This window comes from Eschrichtius robustus, chromosome 5, assembly GCF_028021215.1.
Source record: "Eschrichtius robustus isolate mEscRob2 chromosome 5, mEscRob2.pri, whole genome shotgun sequence".
NCBI classification, from domain to species: Eukaryota; Metazoa; Chordata; class Mammalia; order Artiodactyla; family Eschrichtiidae; genus Eschrichtius; species Eschrichtius robustus.
This window is the reverse complement of record NC_090828.1, coordinates 64,448,747-64,472,364: the sequence shown is the minus strand read 5'-3', so window position 1 is coordinate 64,472,364 and position 23,618 is coordinate 64,448,747. Positions and strand designations below refer to the sequence as shown.

The following is a 23,618-nucleotide window of genomic DNA, read 5'->3' as shown; positions in this document are numbered from 1 at the left end:
CTCGTGTTAATAGTGAGCAAAAGTATGTTCTGAAAATGCTATATAATTTAATTTGCACGTATGTGCTGAACTCTATTTGAACTCTTATATTACAGTCAGAAAAATCAAGCTTTCTGAAAAGAAACCTCTGAAACCGCTGAACCAGTCTCCTGCAGGTAGGAGGAGATAAAATTCATTCTCTTACAGAAGAGCTAGGTGAACTTAATCATTTGTAAGTATCTACTATATTTGGCTAGAGGAAGAGACAACATGATAAGGCTTTTGAAAATATAAGTTTCAACCTCATTTGTATTTCGGAAAAGAAGTTTAACAGTGAATCCAACATTGTTTTTATTAAAATAATTTTGTAACATGATAATATTAAATAAATACATATCATCTGTAAATAATTAAGGATATGGGTAAAAGTTGCTTTAAGGAAAAATGAATTCTTTTCCATGCAGTTGAAGCAATTCTCCACCCCAAATATACATATATCTTCCTAAAAGATATAATCTAGATAAAAATCCATTGTTAACATTAATTCTTTTTAATTCCTTAAAAATACCATCGGATGGGACTTCCCTGATGGCACAGTGGTTGGGAATCCGCCTGCCAATGCAGGAGGACACGGGTTCGAGCCCTGGTCCGGGAAGATCCCACATGCCGCGGAGCAACTAAGCCCGCAAGCCACAACTACTGAAGCCCACGTGCCACAACCACTGAAGCCCATGTGCCACAACCACTGAAGCCCACATGCCACAACCACTGAAGCCCGCGTGCCTAGAGCCCGTGCTCCGCAACCAGAGAAGCCACTGCAATGAGAAGCCCGCGCACCACAACGAAGAGTAGGCCCTGCTCGCCGCAACTAGAGAAAGCCCGCACGCAGCAACAAAGACCCAAGGCAGCCAAAAATAAATAAATAAATAATAAAAAATTAAAAAAAAAACATCTGATTACATTAGACCTTTTAAAGCTGCAAAAACAGCTGAGAGAGATGCATAGTTGCAATTCATTATTGACAATACCTCTTCAATGTATTTTCCTGATTCACATTTGTATTCACAGCCTCCACTTAGAACACTCACTTTTAAGTCATAAACAGATGGTTAAATGTCTTTAAAGTTCAGAAGAAAAATTCCGGAAGCAGAAACACCAATCTTAACATCTACTCACCCTATGACTACAGAATAAATGTACAATTTGCTCATACGTGTGGCCAGTGTATATAGAAAAAGATTTATATGTGCTGCGAAAGAGAACTTTTGGACTGAACTTTGTAGGGTGCTTTTGTCAACAGGAAGACGGGTATATTCTGTGGAGACAGCTTACACGTGACAGAGAGGTGGAGGCAGCAGAGCAGAAAACAGTGAAAAGCGCCCTTGATTGCTGAGGGGGACCTCCAGACAGCCCAGGGGAGTGGAGCCAGATACGTGTGGGTCAGAAACCATGAACATTTCTCTGGCAACATGGAATCAAAGGCTACACATCAAGTTAGCCAGCCTCCAGGAATAACTGCATCTCAAACCAGAAAGAGTGCGGTTATCCTGGTAACAAAAAGGCTCTCACATCTTTTGAATCCATCCAGTTCTCTCCTTCCCCATTGTCACTGCCTTGGTTTAAGCGCAAGAGTCCTGGGGCAGCCTCCGAGGTCCCCACCTCCCTTCTTTCCCCAGACCAGCCTGCGGCAGCCAGGCACTGCTATGTCACAGGCCTGCCGGCCCCTTAAAAGTCTTTAAAGGCTCCCTGCTCCCCCAAGATAAAGTCAGAATCCCTCGGCACAACATGCAAATCTGACTCCCCTTTCCTCTCCCGCCTCATCTATCACTACTCCCAAATTCCGGCCTTGAGCCCCGGCCCTCCTACTTACTTTTAATTGCCTGAACCCACCACCATCCTTGCCCTCAGCAGTGTTGCCTTTGTACCTGGATGATGCCTTTGCCTTTGCATCATTCCAGTGCACTGTTCCCTCCACTAAGGGGAGGACCATCAGCAGAGGACACTCTGCTGGTCCTTATTAATGACAGAAGCATCTTTGGCATCCTGACTCTTGGTGCCTTGGGGCTTTTGCACAGCTGCCTCTGCGTTAGGGTATGGTTAAGTTTGACGTACCTTCATCACCTTTCCCTCATTTGTGGCGTACGATTTAAGTGACTTTGGGAATTGTCTTGTTTTGATATGCGAACGCTAAGCCCTGTGGAGGATCTGCAGGGGTTTGGGGTGCAGCTACCCGATTTAGCAAGTAGCAGATCTGCCAGGAAATAGCACAGCCCTAAGGGACCAAGGCAGGATGCTCAGTGGTTAGGCTGAAGACTAAGCTATTCCCCAGCTGTGTGACTCTAGCAAGGCACTTAACCTTTCTGGAGCTCTGTTTTCAGGCTTCTTGGTTATGCCTGTTTTTACATTATTTTCACATTTATAACACTCCCCTACTTCTTTTTACCATGGATAAATATGCTTTATAATAATTGTTAGGTAGATCAATAAGCTATTGTTCTCTGCCTTATAACTGGGCTGAGGGGATAAGCATTAACGTTTTTACAGTGGTAGATATAAAATACGAGAAGGACATGCTTCCTGACCTTAAGGATATTACCATCAAGGAGGGAGACGGCATGAAACAGAACGTGTAGTATCAAACGCTATGCTCTGCTGTCCGTGTAGAAGTGGAAGAGCTAGGACTGTAATAGCCATGAAAGACTCCATCTCCAAGTGGGCCTTGGACCTGGCCTTGAAGATGAGGTTGAGTGTTGGACAGACGAGCCCAAAAGGAAGTGACATTCCAGACAAAGAAGCAGCATGAGCAAAGCACAAGTGTTGAGCCAAGAAGAAAAACTGTCTGACAGCTGCATGGCTCAAAAACTCAAATACCTACAGGGGCCCAGGCAGGAGTATGAAGGAGGGAAGGGGGTCCCGCAAACCAATAGCACCATCTCAATGATGAAGGGCACCTGATATCTGTCTCAGCATAGGGGCACATTAGGAAGTGCAGGGGCCTTCCCAGGAGCCCATGCCCAGGTCTAAAGCAAGCTTCTGCTACTCAGCTGGAAAAGAACACTGTCATAGAGGAAAATGGCCCTGGTTTTGCAGATGCCCCAATTTTCCCAGAGAAAGCCGAACATTGAGATCTTGATGTAAAACCTCTTGTTTTTGCTGTCGCTGGCAACAAATTCATTAAAAAAAAAAAAAAAAGTGGAAAAGTACGATAAAGTACAATTCCACCTGCCTGATTTAACCTGCAAAACTAGTCTGCCAACTGTGTTGTTATGATGTGTAAAATTTACCTATAATACTTCAATATACACCATGTGATATTATATTTGTGGTACTGCAACCCAGGTGGTCGACTGGTGTTCTGAGCCAGAATGCCCAGTGCTAGAAGGGTCTGGCAGCATTTGATTCAGGATGCCAGAGGCAGCTGCTAGAAGTATTTCTGTTATCCATATCTAAGTATAGATAAGTATGAGCCAGGTGAATGCCCAAAAGGGACTATTGTTGGGGAAAAGAGTCACCTGCTGATAGGCATGATGCATTTTAGAAACAGGTTTTCACTGGTAAAAGTCAAAGTAGTGAGCACACAGAGAGTGGCTAAAATATTTTAGATATACTCCCCATCTGGCATGAATAGGAAGAAAGAATCCAGCCAGGCCCAAGAGTAAGCTAAACCCCTAACCAGTTTTCTGCCTAGTTAGATTCTAGATGCCAGGCACAAGTGTACAAGAAAACTGCATCTGGAATGTTGGCATGTCGGCTTCGAGTGAATTTTTCATTCACCTAGAAGGACAGAGAGCAGGAATCTCCTTGAGCTTACGGAATAAACTGTGAGAACCCTTTAGGGTTCTTGCTTGCTAACGAAGGGCAAAATTTGGTCTGAAACTTGATTTCCTTAAAACCTGGGAGTGACGTTGTAGGTGAGTTAGCCAACCCGAACCAACCTCAAACATCTATAAAATCTACTAATATCTGTGAAAGGGAACCTGAGTTGTGCATGGAAAAAAAAAAAAAAGGCTTAGGTCCATTCCATACTTGGCTAGAGAGTAATGGAATCAACATTTGAGAGCTCAGAGCTTCCTAAATCATACTCAAAATGGGTTGCAACAGATACTGACCCTTTAAACCTCCAAGTGGCTGGCTGCAGGTCTGGGGCAGCGGGAGTCACAGTGGCTACAGGGGCCCCTGGTAGTTCCCTGCCAGAAGCAGCCTCTCTTCCCCAGAGGCCATGGTCTGGAAAAGGGAAGAAGCACTGAGCCTGTCAAGGAGCCCAACTACAGATTCTGAGTTGCAGGTAAAGGAAGCTGTACTTGATCCAGTTACTACCCTGGACTACTGTTGCTTTCTCTCTAGTCAAGAGGAGAATTGGGGGAAAGAAATCAGGCAGGGATGTTCAGGAAAAGAGAAAGACGAGAAGCAGGAAGACCACAGCCTATAGCCCAGGGGTAAAATCAACAGGGCCTATATTTGAACAGAGACTCTGAAAAAAGAAAGGATGAGACAAATCCTTAACGAAATGTGATAATTTAGTGAGTACTGGAATTAAAAAAGAGGAAGGGATAAACAAGATGAAATAACTTGCCAAGGACCATATAGCAAGTTACTGAAGGTCTGAATGAAATCCACAGTCCTTCACAGAGGCGTTTTAGCCACATGGCCCCAGGCTCCTTTTTGGGAAAATTCGGTGTATTCTTAGGTACCGGAAAGGAAACACAAAAAGGAATAATGGGGTTAATATTCCACAACTCCTACACTCTTCCCTGAGTAGAGATCAAGTTGTGATTACCCAGCATCGTAAAACTGGCTTGAGGTTCTCTGGTTAATCCTAAATGTCATATTTATATCATCAAAAACAATCCCTGCATAATTTGGTTTGATTCCCAGTTGTTGTTTTTTTCTCATGAGAGAGTCAAGACTTTACTGGCGAAACTGAAATGTACTTCTCAACACCCAGGAACATTTTCAGGGCTGCCAGCATCCGGCCTTCGTGAGTCTCACAGGTTTCCTTAAAATGTTATACATGCAATGTTGGTGAATGAAGAAGCATATAAAGAAGCACATTATGATTTAAATTATGCAAACTATGATAATGGGTATAAAACAGAAGCAAATATTTTCTTAATTCTGTTAGGAACTGCATGAACTGCTGTTTTGCTTTAAATGACGTATTTCGTTCTTTTCATGTTGTTTTTATAGTAAAACGTGTGTCAGTGGTGCAGCGCCCCCGTAGGCACAATAGTGTCCAACCGGCGTGGGTGTCGCTTTGATTTTGTAGAGCTTTGATTTAAACACAATGCCAGCCTTCTAGTGAGAGCTAACATGGGAAAATATGACATTAATTTAAATAGAGTGACTATTACATGACCTAAACAGCACGAATAGAAGAATTATGTTAAGGTATCATCTTCTGTTTGCTGGTAATTCCAAGGTGTCCTTTCCGCCCCCGGATTTTCTTGGTGAGAGAGGAAAGACACAGACCAGGGTAAGTGAAGGCTTTAGCAATTGCAGAATCAGAGGCATGCCTCCCCCAACTGCAATCCAGACTTATTCCATGCAGATTACTCTTCCTAAAGCACAGTTCTGATCACAGCCCTCTCTGGTCAAACTCTCTCCCCACATGGCATCTGAAGAATAACAAGGCAGAATTCCCGGCCATAATCCATCCTGTAGGTAGAAGCCAACAGTCTCCCGGTATTGTTTCCTTCTGATGGCAATGTTTACCCCCTTATCACATCCTTGAGCACAGTGCTTTTCGCTTTTTTAACTGACCAAATCACTTGTTTCTCAATTTTACTTTTCTTTAATGTATAGTTAAACCCAGCCTTTTCTACCAGTTTTACTGCTTGTTTTATTTCTGTTTGTAAATTAAATAGGAACAACTTTTCACTCTCCTGGAGGCTTGCCATCTTCAGGGCGTCATCAGACCTCCAGGCAGTAAGAAGCAAGTCTGCAGGGGCGGGAAGGTGGGGAGGCAAAGGCAGCACTGCCTCGTGCCTGCTGGGAACCCCTGAAAGCAGGCAGGAGAGAGCGCAGGGCAGCACTGACTCAGAGGTGGCAGAGGGGACACCTCAAGCCCTCCAGGCGGACGTGGCATCTCCAGGTACCTGCCGAACTCAGCAAACCCAGAGCAAGAAGCAGAGCCCAGAGCCCAGCGGGCCAAGGCAGGATGTGGCGAGACCTACACAGTGGCCGCCAACATTCACCAGGCTGGTTTCCTGCTTGAAGTAATGCCACTTTACTCAGAGGCGAAGTTTTCTCTCTATTCTAACAGTGGTGTGGGCATAACCAGTAAGAGGCCAAATAGCGACACGCTTGGTGTGGGATACGTGGCCCCTGTTCAGAGGCACACCATGGGGTCCTGACCGTTCCCGGTAAGTCCCCATCAATGATCCCTGAAACTACAGGGGAGAGGAGAGGCACCGAGGAAGGACACAGTGAGTAGCAAGGAACCACATTTCCACCCCGAGAAGGTACTTTGGAATCAAACAGGCCTGCGTGTGATGTCATTTACACTCCCTGCTCATCCACTTCACTCCTTTGAGCAACAGTTTCACAAGCTATAAAATGAGGGGCACAGAATGCATATAGTAGTTTCCTAATAATGTTAAGTCCCTGGCAGCACACACTGGTGATTTGCTACCCAACATCCATACCCCGATCTCTACCAGCATCTTGATTTGGTGTGCCGGGCCCCAGGGGGATTAACTGTACAGATCTAAGTCAATCATGGTGTCTGGTTCCTGGTCTGGTGAACGGTCTGAGGGTCTGCCCTAGTCCTGACCCATGGGATTCAAGAGGAATATGGTACAGACACTTGTGGGAATATTTTCTGTCTAACACAAGAACCACCCTACCAGGGTGGTTTCCTCCCCGTTCCCCCTGCCTGTTAGGGACACTGTCACGTGAGGATGTGATGCTGGGAGCAAAGGAGCCCGTGGGGACATGGGCTGCCTGACATTACTGAGGTGCAGAACAGAGAGTAGTAAAGAGCCCAAGACCTCTGTGATACCCCTGGGCTCCTGCACCAACCCTGGAACAGTATACCGCAGACTAATGTTACGTGAGATTGTTAAACGGCCGTATTGCTTCATCCCCTGACGGTCAAGCCCTCTGGTGTTTGTACCCAAAGGCTTTTTTTTAATTCTTACAATCCCCTGTCTTTCCCCAGTCCAGCCATGTTTATTCATACTTCCTGACTCTTAAGAGTTAACCATTGCATCAGAGGCCAAAGTCGATGCAATCCCCAAATGGGCTTGGTAAAAATCAGCAAGAGAACGATTTGGCGCACGGTGCAATTTTGGAGTTCTAAACAGTTCCACTATTAAGCATGGCTTTTAATACCAGGGGCACAAATCAAAACAAGTAAATGCAACCAGCGTCTCAAGGGGAAAAAAAAAAAAAAAAAACATACTACAAGAAGAGCCTAATTCACTTTTTTGCCAATAGTTTCTGTTTGGGGCTACGCTTACATAAGTGTTCCAAAAATGGAACAATACACTTCTAGGAAAATAGGAGAGAGAGGTATCGTCAACATTCTCGTCTAGGTCCTTGCTACTCAAAGTGGGGTCCACGGACCAGAAGCATCAGCATCACCTGGGAGCCTCTGAGAAACACAGAATCTTGGATCCCACCCCAGACCTAGTGACCAGAATCTGTACTATAGCAAGAGCCCCAGCTGATTCGACGCGCAGTGAAGCTGGAGGAGCACTGCTCAAGGGCACCGCCTTCCTAGCAGGCACCACGGCACGATTCAGGATGACCGGAAGACCTCCAAGTACAGCCATCTCCACGGCTTCCCTCCTCCACCTCTTTGGTGAAGAGAACCACAGCAGTAGAGAGAGAGAGTGGCTTGGAAAGAGTCGAGCGCACATTCACGTATTTTATGACGAGTAAGTACAAGGCCAACGCTACAAACGAAAATCATGTCCTACACAGAACTGTCTGACCCAGTGATTCTAATGTGTCACGCAGGACAGACTCGCACACGTGGCACACCTCTGTGGGAATACTCAGATTTGTACAAAATCTTTTAATAATACATTTACATAATTTATAATCACAATACTTATTAACAGTCCGTCCGTAACAGCTGCTCACTGGAGGTGCCAGGGCATAGAAGAGCCGGGCTGAGGGCCCATCAGCCTCAGCACAGATATCTGTAACACTAAACCTCTCTCTCCCCCTCAAGAAAGCTCTGAAATGCAATTGTGTGAGGGTGATAGCATTATAATATTAAAGTGATAACACTGAATCCACTCATTGTTTAGGCAAGGCAATAAGAAATATGCTGGCACCTTATCTGCTATTAGTAATCAATTATTCACACACCACCTCACTATGGGGGGGTGGGGGACACCACCTGTCCTGCTCAGGAGGAAGGGACCCCAAGAGGGACCAGATAGAACCAAAGAGAGTCTTCTGAAAACCCTCGCTTTCCACCCAAACTTCTTTCCCTGAATCAGACTCCTGGTTTTCAATTCTATTTATTCCTTCTCGTAAGCAAATGGTCTCAATGGTCTGGTCTGGTTCTACAGGCTGCAGCCCCACCCACACGTGGCATGGTGTCCAAGGCATTCAGGATCAGAAAATAGGATCTGCCATATTTCCAGAGCCTGGGCCCTAGGGAGTCACTTCTAGCTGCTCTGTACAAGTCCACGTTTCCCATCTGTTAATGAGGGAGAGGCAGTCCTGACCGTGTTTGAAACATCAGAGAATAACAATTGCACAGCCTTTTCTGACAGCAGAAGAAGAAATCAGAAGACATCTTTTTATTCTCTAAAGCTAGAGTTTCACCTTTCAAAGCACACACACAAAAAAAACCCACAAAGAAGCAAACCTTCCCATGCTTGGTATTTCATGTAGGTAGACTCTCGAAATTGCCATCAACAGGTTTCCTTCAAATGTGCTACATTTCTACTTATAAAGGAAAAGTTCTTAGTACTTATTTGTACTTCGTACATGGAGTCAACATCAATCCACAATGACACAGACAAATTATTTTAAAAATTCAACAGAGGTATTCTTGGTAAAAATTTGGAGGCTACACAAGCTGCCAGCCCTCCCCAATTCCTCAACCATTCTCACAATCAAGACAACACGGGCTTAAAAGAGACAAAAAGAAGAATAAGTGGTAGCTGGTGTCAACTACCGATAATCTGCTCATCTATGTCAGAGTCGCTGAACCCTTCCCCAAAGCCCAAAGCAGGTGAACTTCTGGGGAGAAATGGAGCCAGAGGCCACACTTGGCGGGGCAGCAGCAGAAGGAAGGGGGGCCGGGAAGGCTGGAGCAGTAAACCCAGACCAGGTGTGCTGCAGGTGCAGGCAAGAGCCAGCTTTCTCAAGTCTAAAGACAGACACAACCAAGAGCCCACTCGTGGTCAACTTTCTATCAACTATGATAATTACAGTGAGCAAAGGAAAACCACAGATGATCCCCAAGTCACAAACTCATTCTCCCTGGCTCCCCAGTGGGAGTGGGAGGGATATTTTTAAAGATGCTTTGGTGAAAGTAGCCACAGGACAGATGCTTGGCTTACTCTCTGCTCCATGCCCAAGACCACCCTCTGATGTGAATGCTTTCAAATAGGACTGAGAATGCCTTTAGTGAGTGAGGCTAATGAAGGGACACTGAAACACTCTGATGCAAGATAGATCCTTGGAAAACATCCTGTCAACCTTCCTTATTTTTCAGCTGAGAAACTGAGCCCCGGGACAGCCGAGCTGTCAAAAGGCACAGCGTGAAGAAGCAGGTGGGGGAGCGGGCAGGGAGCCTAATGGCAAGGAAGTCAGCCAAGGATAAAAAGTGGAGTCTGGGGAGATCTGGAGTGATCTGCTTTTACGACCTTCAGAATGACCTCCAACAAGGCCACAATCACTCAGCAGTCCTCAGTACCCTCATCTGTAAGACTGACTCTGCTGAACTGACAGCAAAGTGAGGGGAACACTAGGTAAGCATATTATACAGGGATCATCATTTCCAAAGCCAAAGGCGTGCTCTGCAGTCACTGGGGGCTCCTGGCTGGCCATACCCACAAAGACAGGCACAAGCAACTTAGATCAAAGATTAATGAGTCTAAATTTCCAATGCAATATTCATATACCTCCAGGTGGTCTTTTTCATACAAATCTCCACTCAACTAGCTCGACTATCAGAAGCTTCCAATAAACCAGAATGACCTATCTGTACACTTTTAAAGAGATGGTCCCTACGGGAGATGATTAAAATAGCACAATTCCAGTTGCCACAAGTACTTAAAGCAACAATTCACATCATTTTCACAAAGTTTCAAGAAGGATTAGTCGGGGATAACGCAATCTTCGAAGAATCTGCAGATTTTTAAATCTGTGATAAAGAAAACCTCATTATTTAAAACTCCTAACACTGAGGAGAGTCACTAAAATATGAGGAACATACATTAAACTCTATTGCTCAGTATTCTTTTAATTTAAATTTACTACATAGTCACATGTTCATTCATTCATTCAACCACTATTTACTGAGCTCTTACTAAGTACCATTTCCATTCTAAACTCTAGCACTATAGAACAGAAACCCCTGCCTTCATGGAGCTGACTTTAAGTTGGGGCAGGGGTGGGGAGGAGAGATAAATACAGGTAATAAAATTATGAAGCACAATAGACAGCAGTGGTTCCCAGACTTCAGTGTGCATCAGAATCATGAGAGGGCTTCTTAAAATACGGATTGCTGGACCCCACCTCCAGAGTTTCTGACTCAGCAGAAACTAGGGATGGAAGAGGACAAGAATTTGCATTTTTATCAAGCTCCTATGGTGATGCTGATACTGCGATTTGGAATCACACCTTGAGAACCACTAATGTAGAATACATTAATGTGTACAATAAAGATAAAAAGATCAGGGGATGGAGAGTATGGGGCAGAGGTGCTGCAATTCACCATAGGATGGCATCCATGGAAGCCTCACTGATGGGACATGTGAGGTATTGAGTAGAGCATTCCAGGTAGAGGGAACAACCCATGCAAAGGACATGAGACAGGAGCATGAGTGGCAAGGAGGCCAGTTTGACTGGAGGAAAGTGAGGGAGAGGAAGGACTAGGAAATGAGGTCAACAAGATAATGAGGAGCTAGATCTTGTAAGGCCCAGTAGGCCACCATTAGGACTTTGACTGAGGTGGAAAGGCATTACAAGGTTTTGAGTAAAGCCATGATACAAGCTGGCTTATTTTAACAGCATCACTCTGGATGCCGTGTAAACAGCTGAGCACACAGGGACAAGGACAGAAGGGGACCTCTTAGGAGGCTACGGTAATAATCCAGGGAAGAGATGATGGTGGCTTGGACCAGGATGACTGCAGGGGAGGTGGTGAGGTGTGGTTGACAATAGCATTTGCTGACAAATTGGACAGGACATGGGGTATAAGAGAAGGGTCAGGAACACTAGACTTCCGCCCTATTACGTAGGAGGATAGAGCCGTCATTAAAAGAAGCAGGGAAGACGGTGAGGAGGGCAGTTTGTTGGGGGGCATGGGGATTACAGAGTTTTTCTGTACTGCAGTTGTACAATTTTTAGAGCTGAAAGGAAACTTGAGAGCCTAAGAGCCTCACTTTATAGGTGATACATGGCCAGCAAAGAACTTGAGGGAGGGCACAGGGTAAGTTAGTGACCTGGGGGCTAGATAATCCTTGGCTACTGTGTTCTCAAGTGTACTCTGCAAAATCAAGTGTTAAATTATATTACATACAGGGCTTCCCTGGTGGCACAGTGGTTGAGGATCTGCCTGCCAATGCAGGGGACACGGGTTCGAGCCCTGGTCTGGGAAGATCCCACATGCCGCGGAGCAACTGGGCCCGTGAGCCGCAATTACTGAGCCTGCACGTCTGGAGCCTGTGCTCCGCAACAAGAGAGGCCGCGATAGTGAGAGGCCCGCGCACCGCGATGAAGAGCGGCCCCCGCTTGCCCCAGCTAGAGAAAGCCCTCGCACAGAAACGAAGACCCAACACAGCCATAAATAATAAATAAATAAATAAATCCAAAAGTTTAAGAAAAAAAAAATTATATTACATAGAGTGTAAATACATGTTAAATCTATTTAAATTTCCCTAAAAATCGCTAATCTACATATGATACAGCAGTAACTTATGAGATGTTATTGATCAAAAATGCCTAGTCCCAAATTACTCATATCTACAATACATATTTAAGATTTATTCCCAGGACAACATATTAAACTGGACCTAGAGTAGCTAACTTAAATTCCTCGGGTATATGCATTTCTCTCCACGTACAAATTTTTGAAATTAAATGTCATAGCAAATTGCTGGTAGCTGTCTGTTTCACCTGAGCTGTAAACTCCAGGACAGCAGACACGAAGTCTCCACTGCTGACGACAGATCAGCTCAGAGACTGTGCCTGGAACATAGTAAATGTTCAATAAATATCTGTCAACTAACGACCCCAGAGGCATTGAACCCAAACACCTAATGTTCACCTTTTCACCAGGGAAGGACCATTTTTGTTAGAACAATTGAAGGTTCTGGGAAACAAAAAGTCAACGAAAACAATAAAAATGACCCAGCAAAGAACTGAGTTGAACTGCTCTGCTCTCAGTCTAAAAACTCTGGAGAGGGTGTGGAGAGAAAGGAACCCTCCTACACTGCTGGTGGGAAGGTAAACTGATGCAGCCACTAGGGAGAACAGTATGGAGGTTCCTTCAAAAACTAAAAATAGATCTACCGTAAGATCCTGCAATCCCACTTCTGGGCATACAGCCAAAGAAAAGCATAATTCAAAAAGATACATGCACCCCAATGTTCATTGTAGCACTATTTACGTAGCCAAGACATGGAAGCAACTTAAGTGTCCATGGACAGATGAATGGATAAAGAAGATGTGGTGTGTATATATATATATATATATATATATATATATATATATATATATATTCAATGGACTCTTAGCCATAAAAAAGAATGAAATAATGCCATTTGCAGCAACATGGATGCACCTAGAGATTATCATACTAAGTGAAGTAAGCTAGACAAAGACAAATATCATATGACATCACTTATACGTGGAATCTTGAAAACATGATACAAATGAACTTATACAAAACAGAAGTAGGCCCGCAGACTTAGAAAACAAACTTATGGTGACCAAAGGGGAAAGGGGGTGTGGGGAGGAATAAATTAGGAGTTTGGGATTAACATATACACACTGCTATATATAAAATATATAACCAACAAGGCCCTCCTATCAATATTTTGTAATAACCTGTAAGGGAAAAGAATCGGAAAAAAAAAAAAAAACAGGTACATACATATGGATAACTGAATCACTTTGTTGTACACCTGAAACTAACATGATATTGTACACCAACTAAGCTTCAATTAAAAAAAAAAAAACAACTCTTGTTTTCCCCAGACCTCAGCAGCTTGTGGTAATACATGAAATTTAATTTAATAATGACAGTGCAGGCCCTTAAAGACAGAAAGGAAGGGAGGAAGAGAGAGAAAGGGAGGAAAGGAAAGGGGCAGGGGAGGGGAGAAGGGCGGACGGAGGGAGAAGGGTCCTGCTGCACTCTTCCTTGAAGCTCAACCCCGTCCCCCTGCAGCTGAACGTGCACAGCTGAGGAAAGATTCCAGCGGGCATACAGAGCAAAGTGGTCCTCCCCCACTGAGTTCACCCAGTAAGAAGATTTCCTTCGACTGCTGCTCAAACAACTGCTACCAGCTGTTAAAGGATGGGAAGCTGCTGAAAATCTCCCCAAGTATTTCTCCCCGATGGTATACAAATGGAAAGGAAAACTAAGTTTCCAGAATTGATTGTATACGCGGTTCACACCAGAGGGTTCACCAAATGGTACCGTTTGTCAAGATCCCGAAATTCAGGAAGCCACATTAATTTGTTGTCTTTATTTACTTACAGCCCCCCAAAAAAAGGAATAAATGAGAATTTTGGCATAATTTGTTAAACCATAATTCACATAACTATCAAACTTCCTGAAACTCAAAACATATTTTGGTTCACTATAAAGCAATTTATACCCCCCCCAAGATTTTAATTTGCACTGTACTCTATTTTCTGAGTGTGCCCAATGTCTCTTAAATTCATGCTTTTGCTCCACGCTTCCTTGGCTTAATTAATCATTTCATTGCTAGCTGGCTAAGGCAGAGCTTGCCTAAAATCAGAGCTGAAACATGTCTGTTAAAAAACCATTTCAGGCTTAATAAAATGGACATTTCATGTGGAATGATAATTCACTTATTATTATAAATGAAACTATATCCTGAATTGTTTAGATGCATTAGTTGATGTAAATCTCATAACTTCCTGGAGACTAGTTTGGAGAAATTTACTAAATTGAATTATATTTAAAAAAAATTATTTCAGCCTTAAAAATGTGCATTAGTGTATGTGCCTAAATATTTTAAATATTTTCACCTTCCTCTCTGTTAAGGTGATATATGCTTGCTTGTCTGAACTTTCAGCTGTGACTGACACGAGCACCCCTATCACTGATGGATGCATATGGGTGCAGAGCCTGGTGAGACCACTCAGATCACATTGGCCAAAAGGTCGTGAACACCTGCCACGTGCCAGGTACTAATAGGGAGTGTTGAGATGAACACCATGGGGTTTCTACCACTGATAAGTTTTGATATACGGTCTGGAGGGAAAAGGGGGACGTAGAGACCCAATTTCACTATCATGTAATAGGCAATCTAGTTGGAGTGTATTAAGGGCACTTTCAAGCCACCAGGGTAAGGTGCTTAATGCAGCGAGAATGGGGGTGGTAGAGGAAAGGATGGGAAGGGCTTTCTCAAGGAAAGAACGCCTTGAACTGAATCGGGAAGGAGAAGAAGTGAGCCAGGTAAAGAAGGGGGATCACAAAGAAGTAAAGAGAAAGCACTGATGGACGAGACTGGAAAAACAGTCAGGGCCTTCATATGCCACATTAGGGAACTGGGGCTTTATTCCACCAGCAACAGTTTTAAACTTTAGGCCAGGTAATCAGATGGTCAGATTTGCATTGTAGGTTCTTTACTCCGGTGATATTGAGGAAATGGATGGAAAGAAGAAAGAAAGAGGGAGAGCAAAATGATACGGCAGGCGGTCACGGTCACACGAGGTGCCTTCAACCTCACCTTCCCAACCGCCTCCCTGTGATCTTAGGACACCTTGCATAATTAAAGGGCACGACCCCATTTCAATACAAAAGCAACACGAGCTCACTAATTCTAAAATGGAATGTGCGTTAACTCCTTTAACCCTCTGGTATTTTCACATTGCACAGATGTGGAAACTGAAGCGCAGGGAAGTTGAATAACTTGGCTACAGGGCCAGGATTGGACTCACAGCAGTCAGGTGTCAGAGCCCATGCTCTAGACCAAAGCACCCTTAAATATGGCGACATCATCCTTTCCTGATCCAGTGCCTCATGGGCTTCAGAGCTCTCTTATACTAATCAGAGGCTGCCTCCGGTGCACCTAGGGAGCCCAAACCACCTTGCTTGAAGCAGCAGCCTCTCTTCCCTATAACATGAGAAATATTCCTTTCCGCCCCCCCATCCAAGTACACTTTACCAAAGCCAAAGAACACAGAAGGAACACAAAAGAACCCAGCAGCTATGGGTATAAAAACTCCACCACCTTGCACTTTCCTCTGGCTCCTTGAGAATAATATCTGAATACTGGAAGCAAGTTAAGTCTAGTTGCAAGTTTTCCTGGCAGAAGTTTTAGTCATAGGGTTTTCAGCATTCAAGAAGCTGACTAAAGCTGAAAATGCATTCGAAGGCTGACTAAGGAAAAAATCTCCCTCCCAGAAAACAGAGATGCTACCCAAAGTCACACCAATGTGCCTTAGACAGTGAAAAACCTAGGGCATAAGCTGATTAGTATGGGCTCAGATACACTGAGATAGATGTGATGATAACTTTCTAAATTTCTAGGCTGCCATAGTTAGCTAGTACCAGATTTGATTTCTGTCGTGAAAAACTAGGAATGGGAAATTCACATTCACTCACATACACACACCTAAAAGGCAAAAGTAAGTGAAAATGAGCATGAGATCTACCTTACATACTGCAGTTGTATGTTTCTAGAAAGTTCTTCAGAAATCAATCGTTTTGAAATTAACATTTTTAGAGTAGTCTAGTAGAGTAGATTAGATTAGTCACATAGTAGAGTAGATTAAGAGTAGTGACTATTTTTTAAAAATCCTAAGATAAATATATTTGTAGTGACCACCCCAAAGAGACCTGTTTTATATGAATTTCTGTTTTAAAATAGCGTCTCTCATAATTCTGGACAAACAGCCTTAGACACTTGCCAGACAAAGCACTAAGCTCTTCCTGACAGTTTATGACAGAGCATCAAATTGGAAAAGAAAATGCTAGGCCGTGGGAAAAGCATGACATTCAAATAGCCACTCCTTCTATCATATTGCAGCAAAATCTATTACACTTACCAAGGCATCCTCTCCAAGTTTATTATTAGGAAGTCTCTCACACTCACACACACACACACACACACACACACAGGTTTTCTGAGCACAGAAGATCTAGTAAGAAGTAAAGCATTTTCTTTTAAACCCTGAGTAGGCAATCCTCAGGTTTTAATTCACTACATTTAACCTGAAGTTTTTTAGTCTGAAAAGAGTGTGGTGTCACTACCACGCTTAATCCTGCACCAAATGATGCCTAAGATGATGGCTTCTCCCATCCCCTAAAACCCTACCAGTGATGCTGTGAGCAAGGAGGGAAAAGGTGCTGAATATCTTCCTTAGCCCCAAACAGAATCAATTCGCAGAGATGGAGAAGCGCTAGTGATTGCTATTGGTCTTCCACCAAAAACTGAGATCACTCAAATCCAGATTTAGGGTTGTCTTCCCAGAAAACCCACAGATGTGGCGTCACAGGCTCTGGAGCCAAACTGCCCAAAGCTGAAGCCTGACTCCACCACTTATTCTACGTGTGACCCGGGCCACTTACTTCCCTTCTCTGTATCTTAGCTTCTAGCATGTAAAGTAGGCATAATAAGAGCACCTCCCCACGGGGCTGTGGTGAGGCTGAATGAGTCACAGTGCACTCAGCACAAGGAACCAGGCCTGGCACACAGCAAACACTCGATACACGTTAGGTACTGACTTTACAGCCACACTCAATAAAAATATATATAATACCCATGGGATTGGAACTGCTGGAAATAGAACCAAGCATATCAGCCTTACTCACCACACTTGTTGGCTGTATAATAAGGCAAGAGTTTCTAGTGGTCTGAACCTGGCCCCTTAACGTTCCCTTTTCTAATAAAAAGTTCTGAGAAAGAGAATACACACGCACGCGCACGCGCACATATATGTGTGTGTGTATATATACATGTAGAGTGATTTTTTTTAAATAAAAAATGTTATGTTTTCTATTAGAATAGCAAGAAAACTCTTTTTAAAAGAATACTCGTATTAATACTCTCAAGGTAAACAAACATTACATTCAAAGAAATAAATGCAAAGTTCTCCCCAGTTTAACTCGTATTTCAAAAAACAGAGCCTAGAGAGCGTAAAGATGTGAAGGGAAGAGAGTACAAATAATCTGAGTAAAAGCAGTGGATTATTTGTCCAAATATAACAGCCACAAAGAGACGGTCTAGCTCTGCTGTTGCTGTGAGTCTCTGCTTTCAACTCTCCCACCCTCCTCCCCTACACTTCACCCACCCAAGATGCCAGCAAAAGACCTGAGGACTCCTGGTCCGAGTTTTTCAGGCAGTGACCCACTGCCTGACCAAGAAAGTCAAACTCCTGTAACATGGGGAGACCAGCAGCATCCAGCTCTTCCAAGAAACCATTACAAATGTTTTTGGGTTTTTTTAAGGCAATAATCTTATTTTAGAGTTAAAACCACACAAAAAAATTTTAAATACTGTATAAACTCAGTGTTATGCTTAGGTTAGAGGACACGGAGAACATTCACTGTGAATTCTAGAAAAGCTATAATGGCTCCAGAGATGTATCAACAGAAAGTGCACACTTAACATGCCTGAGAGCCGACCATTACTCACCGGGAAGTGAGGCTTCCGGGTAACGTCATTACACAAGCATGAAGTCGCACACACAAAAAGGACACCAAGGAAAGCCCGGAACGGCTGTCTACAAAGTCCTCACCATGTGCCAGGCACTGTGCTACACACCATAGACACTGACTCATTTAATCCTCATGACAACCCAAGCGGTGGCTTCCTGCACGGGCCCTTCTGAACCCAGGAGCCGAACATCGCACCCACCAGCTGCTTACACTCAACACCACCACCCAGGGTGAGGAAAAAACCCACAGACCTGAGAGGGAGAGAAAAAGTCGGGAAATCTTACCTCGGGGGATCCCAACTGAGAAAAAAGAAAAGGACAACGTGGTCCTGAAGGCCCAGAGAAGGAGCTCAGGTCGGTACTCTGACAAGAATAATGGGACGGAGTGACTGGCAGAGTAGCAGATGGTAGAATAAGCCAGGGGCTGACCTGCCTCTGCATTTCAAAGGCAGTTCACTGCTGTTTTGACCCTTTTAGTGAGAAATGATCATTTCATCACAAAACAGAGGAAATTAGCTGTGCCTTTTTATCAGCTTAGAGCAAGATTAATGACAAGTTAGCTTCCAAGTTCCATAATTAATAAGCATCCCCTTTTTATAACTCATAAAGCCCCTCAGAGCTGAACCTCCCGCAAGACAAATGTGAGGTACATACGACCTCCAGGCAGTGCGAGAGGGGGTCGGTGCGATCCTATCAGTTGGAGTAACAGTAGTAGCAGGAGTAACAGTAGTAGCAGTAGTAACAGTAGAAACAGTAGCAGTAATAGGATTAGCAGTAGCAGCTGCTGCTATTTTCTGTGTGTCTATAATGTGCCAGCCACTGTTATAAGACTGCTAGATACGAAGAGCCTCATTTGATTTCACAAAAAAAGATGAAGTGGGTTATACCTGTATCTCCCTTTAAGGAAACTGAGTCTTTAAGACATTGAGCCACCTGACCAAGGTCCCAAGAGCTTGAGTGGTAACCTGGGAATTTCAACCAAGCCAGTTGATCTCAGAGATTATCTTCTTAACAGCTAGACTATCTGATGCTGGACGGTTTGAAGCTTTCAGTTGTTTAGTTGAAGTCTTTTCTTCATAATGCCCCTAGCCTGTGGGATAAAGGCCACTCTCTAGAGGAAGAACAAGATACGCATATATAAGGCACTAACTTAGATGACTCAGGAACAAAAGTCAGCATCAATAATGATAAGAGCCTCCAAAGCAAGGAGGGGAAAGAGAGGTGAATCAAGAATCGGCCAAAGACTGATGAGGACCAAAGCCAGGTGATGGGTACCAGAGGATTCTTCCTACTCTTCTCTACTTTGGGCTACGTTTGATAACTTCCATAATAAAAGGTTTAAAAATGGCTCCGACTTACTGCGAGTTCATTAAGTTCGTTGAGTCATTTCTTTTCATTTGTTTTACTAGGTCATACTTCCACATGGTTCAAAATTCAAAATGTTATAAAAGGTCTACACTAAGCAGTCCACCCCTGCTCCCACTGCCATTATCCTTCTAATGTTTCTTTATATAAATATATAGAGATATTCTTATTTCTCTCCATTTCTTTCACAAAAGGTGGCATATTATATACATTGTATTTCACCTTGTTGTGTTCACTTAACCATGTAGTCTTGTAATTTTTTTTCATGTCAGTGTACAGAGAACTTTTCATTCTCCATTGGTAGGTCTTCCATAGTGAAGATACGCCATATACCATATTTAACTGGGACACCTCCGCTGTTCCCAATCTCTCGCTAACACGATAAATAAGCTTAGACTGTCTTTTCCTGTCTATTGCCATTTTGGGGGTCACACTAAGCATTTCTCACATTCATTTACTTAATGCAACAATAGTAAGCAAGGGTGGATCCAGGCTTCATGGGACATAAAGCTTATACAATTTGGAAGATCCTCTGTAAAACAGAGAATACAAAATTATGAGTACAAAATTAGGTATAAATATGTGTATTTCTTTAAAATTAAAAATTCAGGGACTTCCCTGGTGGTCTAGTGGGTAACACTCCGTACTTCCACTGCAGGGGGGCGCAGGTTAGATCCCTGGTCAGGGAACTGAGATCCCGCATGCCATGCCGAACGGCCAAAAAATTCTTTTTTAATTTTAAAAAGGGACTTCCCTGGTGGTCCAGTGGGTGAGACTCCGCACTCCCAGTGCAGGGGGCCCGGGTCCATCCCTGGTTGGAAAACTAGATCCCGCACGCATGCCGCAACTAAGAAGTCCACATGCCACAGCTAAAGATCCCACATGCTCCAACTAAGACCTGGTGCAGCCTAAATAAATAAATAAATAAATAAATATTTAAAAAAAATTTTTTTTAATTCATTACCAATTCACTGGAGTTTTTTTTTTTTAATAAATTTATTTATTTTATTTATTTATTTTTGGCTGCTTTGGTTCTTCGTTGCTGTGCGCAGCTTTCTCTAGTTGTGGGGAGCAGGGGCTACTCTTTGGTGCAATATGCGGGCTTCTCATTGTGGTGGCTTCTATTGTTGCGGAGCATGGGCTCTAGGCACGTGGGCTTCAGTAGTTGTGGCACGGGGGCTTCAGGAGTTGTGGCTCGCGGGCTCTAGAGCACAGGCTCAGTAGTTGTGGCACATGGGCTTAGTTGCTCCGCAGCATGCAGGATCTTCCCGGGCCAGGGCTCGAACCCGTGTCCCCTGCATTGGCAGGCAGATTCTTCACCACTGAGCCACCAGGGAAGCCTTTCACTGGAGTTTTAAAGATTAAGGTCCTTTCTTCTAGGATCTTTTTAGACAATTTAATAAAAATGCCTGTATAGAAATACCTCCCGACTGCAAACTGGCATCTCCTCTCTACCTAGAACACTCTGTAACTCCCAAAAACACATTGCACTTACAGGGGCCTGAATCCTATGATTCAACAGATGCACAGGAAATCCACGTCTTCCTGAATGATAGGCATTATCATCACCATCTCACAGCTGGGGAAACTGAGGCTTAGAGATGCAATAACTTGCCCCATGTTGCACAGTGGGTAGTAAATTGGGCCTGTTTGATTCCAAAGCCTTTGTGCTTAACTGACACAACGAGTGCCTCCCCAGCGGTCTTGAACTTGACTAAATTTATCTTTTCAAAGGGGAGGACTAATACAAGATAACACTTCCATTATTAGTTCCCTAGGGAAGAAACATTTGATCTGAAACAAATTCTCAGTTTCCCTTTTGTATTTTCAAGACATCTTGTCTCTTCTTTAAAAAAATAACTCAGTGAGGGTCCCCGTAAGTGTACCTAACTAAATACAGAGCCTAAGGTCAGCATCATGCTCGCCATACAGGCCAGGGCATCACCTGACTGGTCCTCTGGTACCGAGAGAGGGGCAAACAATGAAACAAAGAGATGACTCAAGGCTTATCCTTTGTGTTGAGGGTGTGTTTGTTTTCTGCTGAACTCTCACATTTCTAGTAATAACCCCAGATCCTCAGATTTGTCTAGAAACAAGAGTGGGACCAAGAATTGCCATCAACTTTGTTCTAATAACTAGACATGTAAAGACCCTAAACCTATGCTAGAAGGTAGGACTCTTCCACTCCAACTCAGATACAAGCAGATTAGGCTGATTCAACATCTTCAACATTTCTTCAACAACACAAGCTAGATGGATGATCTTCACACCAAGGATGCTGGCAGGACGTGCTGCTGGTGATATTTAATGCCCGGAAGCCAGAAGGCTGAACACCCTGCGATGACAGGGACAGTCCAGTACAGAGGAGGACTGTCCAGCCAAAAATGCCCAAAGCAATGATGGCTGAGAGGATGCTGAGACAGACCTTCCCAGACGGGGCGTAAAACAAGAGTTGATATGAACATGGCTACATTTTAAACCAGGCCTTTCAGGCTATTCTAGGAGCATTAACAAAACGAGAGGTTCTGCACATAGAAGGCTCCTGTCTGATGTTCTCACTCGTTTGACCTTTACTGCCTTGCCATGCCTATCAACTGTCAAGAATCTCCATGAAGGGTCAGATTTAAGAGCAAAATAAGCCCTAGATTTTAAGAGTTCACAATTCTTTCAGCTACCTCTTGAGAAATAAAAGGTTAAAATTAATGTGTACAATGGTTTTAAACTTTCAAACTCATCCAAAAACTCTCAAAAGTGCTTCTTACAGTTATATAAATATCACCATTATTCAATCTGGAAGGTAGAAAATATAAAAATATTAAAAGTAAAATTGTTCTTTATTAAAAGGCCACATTCTAAAATAGCAGGAAAACATGTTATACCTCAGACCGAAACATTCTATGATAGGGTAGCCCAGATACAGTGGTACATACAATGGAATACTACTCAGCCACTAAAAAGAATGAAATTTTGCCATTTGCAACAACATGGATGGACTTGGAGGGTATTATGCTAAATGAAATAAGTCAGACAGAGACAGACAAATACTGTATGATATCACTTATATGTGGAATCTAAAAAATAAAACAAACTAGTGAATATAACTAAAAAGAAGCAGACTCACAGATATAGAGAACAAACTAGTGGTCACCAATGGGAAGAGGGAAAGGGGGAGGGCCTGTATAAGGGGTACAAACTACTATGTATAAAATAAGCTACAAGGATACACTGTACAACATAGGGAATATATCCAATATTTTATAATAACCATAAATGGAGTATAACCTTTAAAAATTGTGAATCACTACACTGTATACCTGTAACTTACGTAATATTGTATGTCGACTATACTTCAATTTAAAAACACAGATTACATGCAATTTGTTCATTTCTTAGGAACAAGTCTACATTCTTTGAAGCCCTAACACTTCTGTAAACAGGTAAAGAATGTTTTATCTTTGTCAGCTTTACCTGCTATTTGTACTGAGCCATCCTCACCCAGAAGAATATTACCAGCTTTCAAATCCCTATTAGAAAAAAAAAAAAAAAAAAAAAAAAGGAGAATTTAATTGTGGAGTACAGACATTATATTCACTCAGGGAGATTTTAATACATATCATACAATGGAGATGTTTGCCAAAATTATTATTTTATAAATATTAAAATTATATCACAGATTTTAAAAGTTACAAAGGTACATTGTGATTTTATAGTTTGCTCCTGGGGGATGATTAGGATTTTAGTAACAAATAGTTTATGTGATATCATTATCCAGATTTAATTAAAACAATAATGAGTAGATTATTTCATGTTACAGAGTTAGAGACGGCCATATACACACAATACTATCATTTTATCAAGAACTAAAGCCCAGTCTATGTAAAGCTGTTCTACTTCCACTTAAATGTGTCTGTGATGCAGTTTCCAATCAATCCCCTCAGTCTCTGAAACAGTGGATTTGATCAGTCTCTCCTCTGGGGAGATACTGATGGTAAATACTAATTACAATACTCTGTAACGTATTTCTTCACTATATAGAAGTTGTGCTGAGTAGTCTTAACACTTAAGAAAAATGACAATTTACAATTTATAAGTTTGCTTTCTAAAGTAATGTTTTTTCTAATTATTGAAAGACATAGTAGATACCATTAAACATATAGCTCACTTATAGCTCAGGGCAAGGGAATTGCAATATTCATACTACTGGTAAATGGTTATTTACTTGCAAC

General features: G+C 42.9%; 1 protein-coding gene across 2 annotated transcripts in view; it reads right to left on the bottom strand.

The window, feature by feature from the left end:
- STK39 (serine/threonine kinase 39) overlaps positions 1-23,618 on the bottom strand; it is a 305,309-nt gene that overhangs the window by 193,867 nt on the left and 87,824 nt on the right. For both annotated transcript variants that reach the window (XM_068544957.1, XM_068544958.1), the window contains exon 5: positions 22,861-22,916. In XM_068544957.1, coding sequence (XP_068401058.1) covers positions 22,861-22,916 — 56 coding nt within the window. The remainder of the gene's footprint in view (positions 1-22,860; positions 22,917-23,618) is intronic.